Source organism: Gasterosteus aculeatus, chromosome 3 (genome assembly GCF_964276395.1).
Source record: "Gasterosteus aculeatus chromosome 3, fGasAcu3.hap1.1, whole genome shotgun sequence".
NCBI lineage: Eukaryota > Metazoa > Chordata > Actinopteri > Perciformes > Gasterosteidae > Gasterosteus > Gasterosteus aculeatus.
The window spans coordinates 11900912-11917158 of record NC_135690.1 but is presented as its reverse complement, the minus strand read 5'-3'; the positions used below and the strand labels follow the sequence as shown (position 1 = coordinate 11917158).

The 16247-nt window shown below is 42.2% G+C and overlaps 1 protein-coding gene across 1 annotated transcript in view; it reads right to left on the bottom strand.

Annotated features, from left to right (window-relative positions):
- Positions 1–186: 186 nt before the first annotated feature.
- The window catches only part of ak5 (adenylate kinase 5), a 40591-nt gene continuing 24530 nt past the window's right edge, over positions 187–16247 (bottom strand). Inside the window, exons 9-14 of the mRNA XM_040172319.2 lie at positions 12065–12110; positions 7768–7812; positions 3614–3777; positions 2160–2276; positions 1214–1402; positions 187–784 (exon numbers count right to left, since the gene is read on the bottom strand). Coding sequence (XP_040028253.1) covers positions 719–784; positions 1214–1402; positions 2160–2276; positions 3614–3777; positions 7768–7812; positions 12065–12110 — 627 coding nt within the window. The 3' untranslated portion in view covers positions 187–718. The remainder of the gene's footprint in view (positions 785–1213; positions 1403–2159; positions 2277–3613; positions 3778–7767; positions 7813–12064; positions 12111–16247) is intronic.

Below are 16247 nucleotides of genomic sequence, written 5' to 3'. Positions count from 1 at the left end.
TAGTTAGATTTATTTATTCTTCATTTCCAGCGACTGAGGATTATGGCCGTTTGCTGGTTTCGGTGAGCGGTTTTGAAGATAGGACATTTTTGTTGCAACCGCCTCGCCACAAGATGGCGCTCTCCGATCAGCTGTGATTATTCTCTCACTACACACACACACACGTGAAACACTTACAACACACCATTTAGCAAATGCGCTGTCTTTATTTAATGTCAAACACCAGACTGCAACAAGCACCTGAACCGTCAGCTTGGAAACATACAAACGCAATATTCTCCATTACTTGTAATTCTTTTCAGTTTTTTTATTTATTTAGATTTAACGCACAGAAAGCAGTGAAGCTTGATCGTAAACCTTGCATGCTTGTTACATTACGAAGCATGTTGTGCATGAGCCCACTTGACATTTGAGAGATTTCACACCTTTACTAGGAACACGCTCTCGGTCACAGCAGGGAATGCTGGGTGTTTTTCTCACAGCAGTTATGTAGCGCTCGGCAGCGAGGGTCTGCAGCATATATTGAGTTCAACGTAAGAGGGCGACGAAGCAGAAATGTGACGTTGCGGGAGGGTTCGCCCGTTGCTGGGAGCGTTTGAGGGAGGGGGGCATGCGTACCACAGTTCAACAAGCTTATGTCTGGTGGCAGGTGTGACGTTTATGTGGGGGAGAATCCAGAGATGGGGGAGGGAGAGAAGTTGAGAGGAAATTGTAGAAATCAGAAGGTCTCCATCGCCTGGCAGATCTGGGCGAACACTTCATCCGGCGACCTCTCTGCGTCGACCTGCGGACGGAGACACACTGGCTGAGACGAGGCCTTTTGACCGGCTCGTTTAAAAAAAAAAGACAGGTCAACACTGTTCACCCGGAATATAAAAGCTCGGAAAAGAAGGCAAATGGGCTTCTTTACATGGTGTTGATGTTAATGCCTTAAACTGGTAACGCATCGAAGGAAAAACCTTAAATGAATTCTTAAGAAAAAAAACGTACTTGCTCATCTTTCCTCCAATAGCTCCCCTGACATGAAATGTTTGCCCTATAAGTCCATCACCATGAGCTCTATTTGACTTATTCTGATCCTGCACATAAACTAAAGTAGAAAAGTTCAGTCAGTATGTTTAACATACAAAACACTGAGGCCTTTTGTACCCGAGGGGGCTTAATGGAACCTGAAGCTTCATTCTGCTGCAGCAAATGAAATAATCCACGTTACCGTGTGCAGCAGCTTCCTGCGTTCGTAATGAGCCGCCACCGCCTGGCTGGCGCCGCAGAAGCTCTCGGCTCTCCGGTGCAGGACGCCGTCTCTGTGGAGGCCCGAGGTGGATCTGCCGCGACACTGCAGCCGACTCGACATGGTGTCAGCGGAGCAGCTCAGCAGGAGCACGGCGCCGGGCTCCCCCATCTGACACACGAGTAATAAGTAAACAAACTTTTGTTTGTTTTTTTGCAGAGAAAAAACTTTTTCCTTTTTTGTGGATGTTCCCGACCACATGTGGTCTGTCAGTCTGCGGCCCAATCCCAATCTCCCCCCCCCCATAATCCCTGAACCCTGACACCTCAGGGAGTGTGAGAGAGTGCTTTAAATGATTTAAATAGCTGCACATGACACGTCGCCATGACAACGTCAAAAAATGATTTACAATCGAGGTTATTTATTTAATACTTTTCATTGATTGGAACTTCTTTATTTTCATCTTTATGAGAAACTTCTTTCCTCATAAGATGAGAGGACATTTAAAATATCTCTTTGCCAAAAGTGCTTCAACAACAAAACTATTTTATGAATATCTTGTTTTTTTCTCAATCTTTAATCCTCGACATTTTTATTCATTTTAATACGACGCATTGCCGTCATACACGTGTGCCGTCCTCTATACGCCTCCATGCTTTCTCTGGTTATCCCGTAATAAATGTCACGTTGCAATGACTTGTGGGTAATCCACTTGGGCCCAATAAGCATCTGATGCTGATTTACAAAAAGGGTTCAAATGGGGCTCAAAATGTCTGCCAGCGAGCCCTCAAACACTCAACGATTTGACAATGGGACAACCCTGGACCCCCACTGAGTTCGCGTGAGCGCGCCTCAGATTGTGTGAATCTGTCAGGGGGAGATTGGGATTGGGTCTGTCCGTCTGTCCCCGTCTGTCGGGCGCTCTGACCTTGGCCTCGTACGCCTGCACATGTCTCAGGTCTCCGGGGAACCCGCTGATCACGATTCCTTTCCCCTGCCGCACCGCCGCCGCCACCGCATCGCACAGCAGCTCCAGCAGTGTGTCCTGGTCGCCACGGACACACAAACCGCACAATAATTGATCACCATATGAACACGGATAGATGCTTCATGTGTGAATAAACCTAAACCACAAATTGCAGAGAGATGCAAGCGTTTGTACATTTGTAAGCACAAAAAGCTGCTCTAAGCCACAAAAAGCATCAAGTTCCCTGTTTGTTCTCTGGGATAGTGTCAGCAACAGTAGGATTTATTATAGTATAATCCCAGGATTGAAAGGAAGAAAAGGGGGATGAATTTACGTTTTGCAATGACAGGACCTTGTCAGAAGCCGGACGCGACCTTAGCCGAGTATTCATGACCAACTTTACATCCCCGGGCTGAAACCCTGAGCTGCCAGGAGACGCATTAAATCATGTGAAGCCGCTACAGGAAATCAAGGAACGCTCCACTCCTAGCAGTTTGACACATTAAATACGAGGACCTTCGGCTTCAGCTCAAAAATATGCAGCTGAAAGTCAACTTGTGAGTTTCCATCAGGGAAGATAATCCCATGTTCTGAACTCTTAAGGCTGGTTCTCCTGACTGTTCTCCACTGTATATGCAGCCGTATAGAAAGCACACATGTGGCTAGACGGGAAGCTGGTGGTCTGCAAAGGGATCATAGTTACACAGAACATTACATTTTACTTTCTGTGTTGCCAGGCAACAGTACAGTAACATTTCATAACGTTGAACTTTGTTACAGTTCTTATACTCACCGGTGAGTTCTTTTTATTTCCAATATTTCGAGATTTAAAAAGTGGTGCATTGAACATCATACGGTGTTTTCTCAGCCTCAGAGCTGTGGGGGGATTTTTCTTGTATTGGATAACTTGTTTTTTTTAACGTATTGTCTCTGCTCACTGCTGCCAGTGATCAGTTGTCAGTCGGTTGTCAGTCAACAGTGTGAGTGTTTCTGTGACATCTTTAGTCTTTTATTATTTTCTTGTCTTTTTTTATCTTATTTTTCTGTTCAGTTTGACATCCCTGCGTCTTAATGGCCTCCTTTCATTTCAAAACAAACCACTTTTTCAGAGTGTGTTCTTTTTTAAACTCATGGATGTATTGATGACTGCAATTTTTAAAATGTACAATAAACCCACATAAATATTTTCTTAGCGCTTTCTGCCTGATTCCAGCTTGATTGTTTCTATTGCACTTTAAACTACTTTTTGAGACAGAGGACGTAGAGAAAAGAGGGACCGAAAAGCTCAGTTTATTAAAGTAACAAAGGACTTTTCGGTACAGATCCCATGTACAATGTATTGAAAATCTAACACGCGTGTGTCTCGTAAGGTTAACGTTTTTGATTCACTTTAACGATGCACTCGCCACACTGACCTCTGGCAGCTGCTCGCCTCTCTCCAGGACGTCCCGCAGGAGACGTCCTCTGTCGCCGTGAGACTGCAGCTCGTTACAAAGCAAGTCACCCAGGGCGACGTGACGCAGGCCGAACCTCTCCTCCATCCGCTCGCACTGGAGGGACTTCCCTGAGCCCGGACCACCTGAGAGAACACACACACACACACACACAGATTCAAGCAGGCAGATGCTGAGAAACACAAAGTGCGGCGAGGACGACGGCTGATGTCGACTTAAATATCAGGATCTGATATCTGCCGGATTTGCGAAGATCTATTCAGTTCAGTTCTTCCTTCGTATATATCACATATAATTACTGCATTAAGAAGGTATTAAGGTTGCTGGTGTGTGATTGTGTGCACATTACAGGTTTGAGTCATTGCTGATTAGCAAGTGTCATGGATCATCTCCTCCGTGGAAACTTTAACACACACAGGCATCAACACTCACTCCCGCACACACACACACACACACACACACACACACACACACACACACACACACACACACACACACACACACACACACAGACTTGTGGTTTTATACTTGTGAGGTTACACATTGACGCAACACTTTCCCACCAAAGCGTAACCAGTGAAGTGGTTCCTGTAGAAATGTGAAGAACTATTCTTTACTTTTAAATCACTTCATGCCACTTCATACTTGGATAACACACTTAGCTTCACACATTGATTGGCCGGCTGAGAGAGAGAGAAAGACACAATGTTTTTTTTTCCTCCTTTAAAGTTGGCTTGTTATTTCTAGTGCTCGAATCCACATTGATTTTCTTTTCTTTTGCTGAAAAGCTGAGACTAGCTGGTTTGTACTACATTTTAAATTAAACATGCCTTAGGAGCTCCAGGAGAAGCATCCACATCGCTCCACTGCATCAGGAGGAGAATTTAAAAATAACCTCCCTTTATCTAAAGAATACAGCGAGTCCTGCCTCTCTGACATCTGACGTAACCATAACCTCTCCAGTCTATTCTTAAACCTGAAGTCACAAAGCAGGCCCAAGAGTCCCTCAACTTCCAGGGCTACAGGTCCGCACAAAGATAGAAGTACAAGAGCGTGCACACACACACACACACACACACACCGAAAACCCCACAGATAAACACACTGCAATCTCAACTTTCTCAGCACTCCGCTGTGAGGTCTGAGGATGTTTCCGCAGCAGGCTAACTGCATTACATGGCCATGAAGCTGTGTTCAGTAGACACTGGTCATTTATCATAACCAGCCATTGGCACAGCAATAAAAGACGTGCTTCACACTCATCAGTATTCTCGGCGAGTCACTGCCCTCCAAAAGCAAAAGTCTGCGTCACCTTCTGCTGTGGGAGCACGGCGTGCTACGAGCGAGTGTCTCTACTCACCCACAGTCGACCGGGGAAAGGAGGGAGAGGGGGGGGGGGGGGGGGGGGGGGGGGGGCAGGAAATAGAAGTGGAGGGAATTATGGATCCATTCATTGTACATTCCACACATGTTCACCGCTGTATATACCCCCCCCCCCCCCCCTTCCTCCCTGCTCACTAGAGGTATTCCTCTGCTGCTTCACACTTCAGTCAAGAGTAAAATAATGCCCCCCCAGGCTTGTTAGAGACTCGCTTAGACTTAAACCTGCTGCTTCAACTGGCTGGCAGAGACGGTTCTAGATAACCTGGCAGACAGAAGATGAAGTGAATGTATAATATATAGTCTCCATTTTTAAAAGAGATATTTTTAATCACCGGTTAAAGTGGCATCATGCAGCCTCACCTAGATCTGAAAAAGCAGTTCATTTGGCCAGTGGCCAGTTGTGAATTACTTTTAATCACGTTTGTATAGAGAACCTAATTACAGTCGCTCATCTATTTTGTCTATACAAACTCCCAATAGAAACATTTAAACTCATTAGCTGCTAAATGTGGGCCAGATTGTCTACTTTTCGGTGCTGAACAGGTAGTGTTTACTAATTTAATTTTCTGAATTAAAACTAATTGAGATGCTTCAGCTTTTGACATCAAGTCAAATGAAAAACATTCTTGGCAAAAGAACGAAAGAAAGAAGTAGAAGTGAGGAAGACGGAAGTGAGAGAAGAAAAAAAGAAATATCAAGCTTCTTTAATTGAATCACTATACATAATACAAATATTACCATAGCTGAGCTGATGAGCTTGTCACACATGACGAGCTCATCTTGGTTTGTTGATTTAAGGACATTAAAGCCTGGCATCCGAACTCTTGTGTAATGCTGCTATTTTCTGTTTTCCCCAACCTACTGCCCGACTTACTGCAACTTCAAATCTCAAAGAAGGCGCGATGGTCGCTCTCATCGGCGCTTCACGGGGGGAGACAGACGGGCACGAAGTACCTCCGAGCACTTTACCAGATAAAAGAGTCTGACAGATAAACCCCCAGAAGCTGCAGCATCAGCAGCAGTGGAGCAGGTTTGATGATGGGTAAGCGAGGGGGGGGGGACTTTACAAGAGACGAGTCCTCGTGACCCGGTCAACCTTGTTTTCAAAGTCAGCGTTGCGTGTAACCCGACTGGAAGGGCCACCTGTCTCACGATGGGGACACACACCTGACGGGTGGGATTCAGGTCATGTGCCGTACAAACTATTCGCTCCATCAAATGATGAGTCATCACAGGCGAATAGCTAAGTTGGCTCTCTTTATTTATATGCTATAAATAAAGCAGTATTAAGATTTATTCCCTTGCTGGACGCCAATGCTGGTTTGAAGTTAAGGATACATTTTTTTAGAATAACAATTTTGATGTATTGAAGTACTTTTTTGAATTGAATGTTTTCAGAAATGTTACTGGTGCACCACCGAATCCTTACAAACCCAAATATGAACATTGGGTAAAGCCAGGTTCAAATTCTTGTTTAATATTAAACACATAATGTCAGTAGGAAGTCACTCCAGAAATACCAAAACACTGTCAAAAAAGAATATATCAATAAATTTGTATGTTTTTCAGGAATGAAATTCCTGAAATTCTATTTCTATGAATGAATGAAATTCTATGAATGATACATGAACATACCCCCCAGCAAAAACCTTCAGGAATATAGATTGGAAGGGAGCTATATAACTAAATCTAGTGAAAAGGTGAATATCGTAAGAAAAAAAATAATCTTGAATTTCTGAGGTTTTCTTTTCACAAGTCTGAAAAAAGACAAAACTAACTAAATGGCCCAAAATCAAAAAAATTACCCACTACCAGAAATATTATACTTTCGCCTTGTGTCTTACTTTGATAAATGTTGCACCGTCTGCATTTAGAAAATTGCAATTGACCAAATTGCGATTACATTTCCATAAGTTGTTTATGTGCATTCGGGGGGAAATAAGTGCAACAACAGCAGATAAAAGTTAAAGCCGGAGAGCATTTCTTGCTCTGATGAATGTCCTTTCAGACTGAAGGACGGAATGAAACGGAATATCTTTGCCAACGTGGCTCACCTTTAATTTTGTGATATAAAACCTGCTGCGGTGACACGAGGTGAGGGTTTTTATTTATGCCGTTGGCATTTTCCTCCAATTATCTGCTCCTGGTGAGGAAAAGCCCGACTCTAACTCAACCTCCTCGTTTCTCTAACACTCATGCAAAATGGTGTTGGCACAGATCAGTGGGGATTTGTCGAGTTGTTCTTCATTGAGCCATGCGGAAAAGTGTGGAAATAATCTTCCGTAACAGTATTTCAGTACTTTTCTGCAGTGGCAAAGTCATGATTTGGTAATTCTGTGAGTCCCAAACGACTGTAATGCATAATACGGGATCACATAAAAACGACCACTCGGCTTTCAGAGGGACTAATAAGTATATTTACATACCTGAGCAGCTAAATGAATTATCCGACAAATAAGCTCTAAATTAAAAAAAAAACATATAAAGACTTGCTGCTTTTGACACATACTTTTTTGTGAGGGAAGTTATTAATAGCGGTGGATTTAACGTTTTCCATTTCTTCTATTCACTTCAATAATAATACGTATTCTACTGATAAGCAGCGTTCATTAACTTTGCTGCTGTCGTCTGAAACGAACAGAACATCTGCCGCCCACCCAGCGGCTCATTATTATCCTCAACGTGTGTGTGTGTGTGTGTGTGTGTGTGTGTGTGTGTCTACATGCACGTACCCATCATGAAGATGACCTTTGGTTTCTTCTGTTCTGTACAATAACCTGTCGGAAGAAAGAAGTGAACACATACACTCGTTAACACAAATAAAGCATATTGTGCACACACACACACACACACGCACACACACACAGAAACGATTCATACATCCCAGATGCAGCAGATTCAGAGTGAGATGGCTGTAGCTGGTCTTGACCGGAGCCTCGTCCAGATAACAAACAAACAAAAAAAAACTAAAGAAAGACTATAGGGACCAAAAAAAGGACCTCGGTCGAAGCGGCAATGGGCGCCCACGCCAAAATCCACATTTCGACGTTCTCGACTGTGTTCTCGGCGATAGGCTGGCATGCCAGGTGACCGGGCGCTGAACTCGGCCACAATAATGCTGGATGATTCGCTGCAGCAAAGTTGCACTGATCATGGTAAGTTCAGTTTTTATTTGACTTGTTCTTATCTTAGCATGTTTCTCCGCTGTTAAAGCACTGTCGTCTTGTGTTTATTTTTATAGAACTGTCTGCCATCAACGACCGTGAAGACAACGTTGAGTTGCCGCCACCGGTGGGCTGCAGCTCTCCCGTGCCGTCGTGTAGCAGCTCTGGAGAAGCATCTTCAGAACGGGGGATGTTCAAATTATCACACCATACACTATGCAAACATTGAGATGTGTCTGTAATATATATATATATATATATATATATATTACACACATTGTATATTACTGTCATGCACTGAAACATTGTTTTATATTTGTTTTTCTTCATTTAACTTCTGAACAGCAATACAACATGCTTTATGTCAAAATTCAATTATATTACCTTGAACAAAAAGCAAAAATGTCTTTTTATAAAAGTTTAGAATAGAATATGAAGTCAATCTGATATTAACTTGCTATATACTGTATAATGTTGATATTCTGTTTATTACGGGACATGAGCAAATTCTGAGGTGATATTGATGTATTATGATGCTATACATTTTCTTAATGTAATCAATATAGCCGATGCATTTGCGTAATTCTCTGCTGAAAACAACTATTTGCGATGCTATGACAACACCGTGACGATCTGTATTGGTTTTTTATAATTGTTCTACACAGGAAAAAGGAAGAGAGATGGTACCTCGGAAATCCTTCAATATCTGGAAAGGGCAGATGAGAGGTTCCTGCAGCACAGCAAGGCAATGGATAATGCCTTGTGTCAGGACATGAGAGCGGACACACAATCCCTGCGTGGACTCATGGGGCGCATGGTGGCCGTATTGGAGGCACAAGTTAAAAAATAATTTTGGTTGTCGCTTTTCATGTCATTTAAATTTTTTTTTTACAGTTGTTACCTACAGAACTTAATTTTTTTTATAAGATTTCAGTTTTTTTGTTTTTGTTTAAATAAACATGTTTAGTAATACAAATATCTGGTCCAGTTTCTTAAACACTTAATAGGCAAATATTGCATTATGGTTTGTGTTTTTAATGCAATTTACTTTTATATAAATGTGTACATTAAACAGCCAAGTGATGCGATTAGCTGCATATACAAATCTATATTATTTCGACATGAAATATGATTAAAATCTTACTTACTTCATGATTGGAAGTTAATAAAAACTTGCTTGTTTTTAATCCCGGCCAGAAGTGTTGTTGATTGAGGATGATTGATAAATGATTCACAAAATGCAAGTTTTAGAGATTACATAGTTCATTTAATGGATGAGAATGTAATACAATTCAAAAGTGTAGATTTCAATAAACACAAACTGCAGGGTTACAAAAATATTGCAACAAATATAGCTTTGGTGTATTCAAAGAATCACTCGTTCCCTCTGTTAAAATGCATCATTAATGCAGCCCTGATGAGCAGTAGGCTTTATGTTTAGAGTCCTGTCTGGGTGCTCTTCACTGAAATTATCACCATGTTCCTCACAAATGTTATGGAGGACACAGCAGGTCAGTGCCATCCTCTTGCTCAGCTCCAGCTTGCAGTCTTTTTAGGAGGCACCTCCATCGTCCTTTTAATCTCCCAAAAGACATCTCCACAACCGATCGTGCACTGCTCAGCCTGTAATTGTATGTGTGCTGTTCGGGGGTCAGTCTGCCAGTGTCACAAAAGGGCTTCATGAGCCAATTCTGCATGGGATATGCCGGATCATCGATCAGGTAATGTCCAACATCACAGCCAGAGATAGTCACTTTGTTTTGCCCTAGTAATTCCCCGTCACTTAAGGCCTCCCACAAATGTGACTGTCGTAGCACTCTGGCGTCATGCACACTCCCTGGATAGCCAACACAAACATCCCAGAATAGACCTTTGCCATCCACAACTGCTTGCAGAACAATAGAATGCCAGCCTTTACGATTGAAATAGTCTCGTGGATAGTCCTCTGGTGCAATTACTGGAATGTGGCTGCCATCAATTGCACCCACACACCGGAATTCTCCAACGATTATTAAAGAAAGTGGCCATTTCCAGCAACTTTTTAGCATCAGGAAATCTTATGTTGATGGGAAGGAGCACTGTGATGACTGTGTTGCAGAATTCCTGAACACAACTAAATACAGTGCTGAGGCCTACTCCAAAAAGATGGCTAATTGTCCTGTATTCAACACCTGTGGCCAGTTTCCAGATGGCAATAGCCACACGCTTTCGGATTGGGACACACAAACTGTAGTTTGTGTTTCTTCTCCCCATGGCATGCTTGACCTGACAGCCGATGTACTCAAATGATCCTGGGGATACGCGGAAATTCTGCATGAATGGTAACGGGGTGAAATCCGCAACAATTGTGTCCCACCAGTGGTCAGATCGTGGGTATGCCCACATTACCGTGACCTCCGCCTTGAGCTGCAAGATTGCCTGTAAAGATTAAAAAAAAATACATACGTTTCATCTATGGGCAATAGGGTATAGGTATATTTTCTATCACGTGTACCGTGCTGTATAAATACTATAGAAATAGTTGAGCTGTAGCTGTGAAGCGTTTATTAATTCAAAGTACCACTTAAAGGACAGGGCTACTTTATTTATAAGGTTTTTTTCAGTCTTTTTAGGTTCATGCAATTGTGTTTTTCAGACAACTTACTGGTCACGTGTTAGTAGATTTTCTAGTTTTAATACTGTGAGTGGTTTTTGCCTATGACTCAAACATACATACAAGTGTTCACAAAAATGGCGTCGTTATACTTATACTGCAATGCGATCGATTATCAGCAAAGTCGATGTTAGGAGGTTAGCAACATGCTAAGGCTAAATATGAATCTCAGGCTAAAGTCGGCATCTTATTGTTAAAAATAAATGTTGTACATACCGTTACTCTCGCTTGTAATCTCCGTCTGTGGCTCCAAGATTGTCTACTCCTGAAAAGGTGTGCAAAATCGTGCTGGCGTGTGCTGTGCTACATAATGTGGCACAGCTTCCAAACGTGCCTCGACCCCCTGACGCCGATGTTGGCCCAGACCCTGTCCCCGGTCCCCAATCATTGCCGCCAGTCTCTCACCAAAAGGGGACAGCTCCGGTGTCCCCTTTCCCCCCCGGGGCAGACACACCTTGGCGATGGCGCGCTAAACGCTTTTTTGCGTCCACTTTGATGTCAGACCATTTTTTCTTTATTTCGGCCACGGTCCGAGGTTGTGAGGCTGCAGCGTTGCTGTGGTGCCCTTTTGGCATTAGTGATGCCCACACTGTGCCCTCCAAGCATTTTACTTCTCCTTTCCACCTTCCAATGATAATTTCGACTTCACACTGAGTGAAGTTACGTTTCTTCGTTTTCCTCTCAGTGTTAGCCATGATTCGATGAATATTAATTTGTGGGCGTTCCACAGACTATATAAGGGCAACTATGGGCGTGACATGAAGCCGCAAAAGCTGCGCTGCATTTAGAAGTGATTGTGATGTATTAAGGGAAAACTGCGTAGGACGTGCGTGCGCACGGTTTTATAAGTCTGAATATTTCTGTGCGTACGCACGTCCTATGTTTCATCCGTACGCCCCTTCTGGCGCAAATCCTACGCAAGGTTTTATAAATGAGGCCCCAGGTCCTACAGACAGGACCCCCCCCCATTACACGATCAATAGTTGATGCAAAGCGATGCCGATAGAAAACACACAGACTGCAGGGAGGGGAAGATAATTTAGCAGCGGGGCCACAACGTTTAACATGCCACCCCAAACGTTTACTGGGATCAAACTTGTGCGTGTGTGTGTGTGTGTGTGTGCTGTCAAATATTGAATGGAGTCAGCTTGCGATGTTTCAAAGAGGAAAGACACAACTCTCATTAGTTGTAATCATTTAACATCCGCTTACCGTCTGTGATTCCTTCAGCATACCCGATATCTTCCTCCTCGTCCACCTATGTCGACGGAGAAAACATTTGTTTTATTATCTGTGTATTTCACTTTTCAAATGCCGCTTTATCTTCTGTCTTTTTTTCTTCTTCAATTAGTTGCGTCGTCAATGTGCGTTGGACTCAATTCTGATTGATTAAAGAGATAAAAGTCTGCTGGGACGGCGGCTGAAACGATGATGTACATTTCTTCTTTTTGGAATTTTGCTCTGACAGAAAAATCATTTTAAGATGTAACCTTAAAAAAAATATAATGGGAAATTTCTACTCTGATCTTATACAGAAAAATCTAATAATACAGTAAATCACTGGCAGGTAAGCAGCTCTATTCGCCACCCAAACGGTGCATGTTGTCGTCTCTCAGCTAAACATATTTCCATCAGGTAACTTAAAACCTTTTTTTTCTCCTTTCACTCCAAAACATTATTGACAAAAAACAATTCATCAGCCACGTTTCCCTCTTTTTGGTTGTCAACTGGTGGCACCGATCAGCAGCTTTCATTGAGTGTTACCAAGGAAACGTGGCTCTCGCTGTCCTTTGAGGTTTTTGTAATAATCTGTCTAATTTTGCAAGAGAATAATCTCAGAAAATCACTTCACTTCCCTAAATCAACAGCACAGACAAGACTAAAATGTATTTGGAAAACAGGGCCGTGGCTTTGTGCATTGACACTGTTATTGTAGCATCAAGACCGGCACTTTGTGTCCACATATTTGTAAAGACAGGAGTAAATAACAGCACAGACAAGAAAATTGTTCAAACAATCCACAGTGTGGAAAGAGCGAAAAAAGGAAATTTGAGAGAGAGAGCAAATGCAGAAACAACCCTCAGTGTCCCCGGAGCAAACACGAGGTCCGAGTCAGGAGGAGGAATCAAACCGCCAGCAGCCTCATCGACTGAATCAATCAAGTACAAACAAACGAGTGAAAGCGGGGCCGAGATAATTGCCTGAAAGATGTTTGCCACTTTCTTTAATCTGTTCCTGGAGGATGAAATGATTCATTTGAGTCAACCCTTTCAGATATTTCTCCCCGTTCCATCATTGCTGCACGTTTCCATGGTTATTCCCCTCAGCTTCGGTCATCTGCATATCTCTGGCCCAAATGACTAGTGAATAAACGTTGTTTTAGCTATTAAAGGCTCCAGAACCTTTAGACAATAAAGTCTGTTATCTCTATATTAATGCTTATGGGATGTGAAACACATCATGATGTTTAACAGACATCTTAAGTATTTATACAATTAAAATAATACTGTATCAAGTTCAACAGGGCCGCAGTGAGTGTGTCAGGAGGACCAAGATAAATGGAGTTTAAGTGATACATTAACACTGTTCATTTGAATGCATTCAGCAATTTGACGACATAAATGACCAAATAAAGAGAACAAATTAATTATATTTGAATGCATGATTAAATAATATGAATACATTATTTCTGATTTAATTTGGGAAAATCATTCGGGAACCATTGATCAAAAAATTCCCCAATTGACTCGGTAGTTAAGTCTCATTTCTATTGAAATTTTGAGCCTCCGCCGCGGCTTCAAAATGTTAATGGACTTTTAAAAGGAAAATGGATGTTAATGCAGGACAAACCTAAATAATGTATTTGTAAAACAAAAACAATATCACAACTGCGATGCTGTGACATTACGTCTTCACCACGAGGTTGGAAAAAAACAATGATGAAAAACTTGTTTCTAGTCTCCTGCTGACAGTCGATGATGTAACCATGACGACTGAACTCCCCCCACCTTTAACAAAGTAGTTGATGTCAATCATTATGTTTCACGAACACCAACCAAGTTGTTTTTGTGCTTAAATATAACACATTTTTAACCATGATGTTGAATTATCATAAAACTGATCAATTATTCTTAAATGTTTAGAGGGGACATAGAAAACATATCCAGTAAACACATCTACTTGTTGTGCTGCAGGAGGGGGACAAACAACTATATTATACCATCTAATACATATTGAATAACAAGATCCTCTAAATGTAGCATTATGATGAATCCAATGAAACTATCTGAGTAATGCAGCGCTGCATGACGTAATTCCCAATGAAAGCTGGTAACGTGGAGTTAAAAACCGACACTTCACTCGTGTCATCCCGTGACGGCTGTGAAGTTACAGATCAGAGTCGGTCTGCTCTCAGAATAACGCTCCTTCAGACGCCCGACCGAAATAAACAAACAACCTTCCCTGACATTTCCATTTGTAAAAGCTTCCGATCTAGGATTTTTTTCAGAAACCGTCTTCTAATTTAATAACACAACAGCAGAGACGCAGGATGAGGGGAAGCGGAGCTCTGTGAGTGATAAAAAAGAAAAATGAAAATGGCGTCAGTGTGGGGGAGTGCTGGGTGCCAACGACGAGCCAGCTCGGCTTGTGGGTACACCAACTGGTGTGGTGACTCAGAGAGAGAAAGGGAGAGAAGCATGCGCAGCACGCCTGGCAAAACACGTAAAGGAGACAAAATATGTATGTAAATACGCGCATACACACACCTACACACATAAACACACACTCTGTAAAAGATGATGTTGATGATAAGAGATGGACACGGGTACATCATAAACTGTACCAATATCCCAAATCCTAAAAGTTAGTTAGTCCCTTATCATATGTTTTGTATTTAAATATACAATTTTTAAAAACATTTTAAGATGTGTCATACAAATGAAATAGCACGAACACTAATTCCCTTTTTATCGGATTTCTGCGAATGATTCCTTTGCTTCAGCCTCTCCTGGTGAGCTGTCAGCCTCAGCTCATCATTTTCAAAGCTCGGCACCACAACATCAAACTGTCACGTCCGTCAAAAGCACTGTGCAGACGCTCTGGTGGGCGGCAGAGTGCTTCTCATTATCAGCTTCATCATCATCCTCTTCATCATCATCATCATCATCATCATCTTTTTACAGAAAGCAGCTGCAAGACGCTTACTGGTTCTTAGACGTTCTTTTTAAATGATCATCTATGTGGCCTTTAATAGTTTTCACTGTTGGAATGTACATGAGTGTTGTGTACAATTTTTTACATCTTTTAGATCCATATGTATATTTATATATATTCAAATGATATTCAGTAATAGACTACTCTATCAAGTATCTAAAATTAGCTCTATATATAACATAACTACATATTTTTTAGAGTCACAAAAACTAACTATCATGTAAAAATGTAAAAACACTGGGAAATAACCCATTCTGTAAACTCGAGTGAGGCAACTAAAATGTACAGTACAATACTTGTGACATTCTACCTCTGAACTGCACTTTTAAATCAACTATGAAATATAGGAAACATCAATGTTTGATTTTCTTTCTCCAGAAATAAATTGCAGATGGAAAAAAATCAAGAAATTATTGAAGGAAAACATTTCCTCCGGAGACCCGAGGTGTCCGCTCGGCCTCTCGGTGCCGCCTCGCACCCGAGGCCCCCGACTCGGGACGACGGGGCCGCGCGGCGCCTTCCTTCCACTTGGCAGAGAAGAGCGTGGCCGCAGGAGGCGTGGCATCGCGGAGTGACGCTGCCTCTGAAGTTGTCAGTTATTCATCGCCCGCCGTCACAAACTCCTTATTTAATCATCCCCACTTGAAGTTCACCGCTCATGTGTCGCCACTGAGAGGCTTTTATTAGGTAATCACACAGCTTGATGTTTGTTGTACAAAGCACCCTGCGGTGAGAGTAAACATGTTTATGCACAGTGCTGGTAGAGATTAAAGCTCTGTGGACAACTGACTGACTGCATGGCACTGATCAATACGGCCAAACAAGTCCTGTCAACATGTTTACATTAATTTGTAAGTTTGTGAAGAGGACCGTATGTGCATGAAGGTGTATAAACGCTTCATTCCAAGGTAATAAAAAACAATGACATCATTTTTAAATAAACTATACGGATACGCGGGAGAACAAAATTGCCAGGTGTTAATAAAGAACAGAAAAGTACGTGAGAGGGAGATGAGGAAAACGATAGCAAATATTGCAGAGTCTGCCTTTTTACTCAACCAGCAGCAAAATACTGAGCGGCCTAAAAGTAAATGGTCAGTAGCTCCCAATTGTGAATTCATGAATGTGGAGAAGTGTGGGCCTGAAAACAAAAAGAGCTCGTTCTCTGGGGAAGCGATGC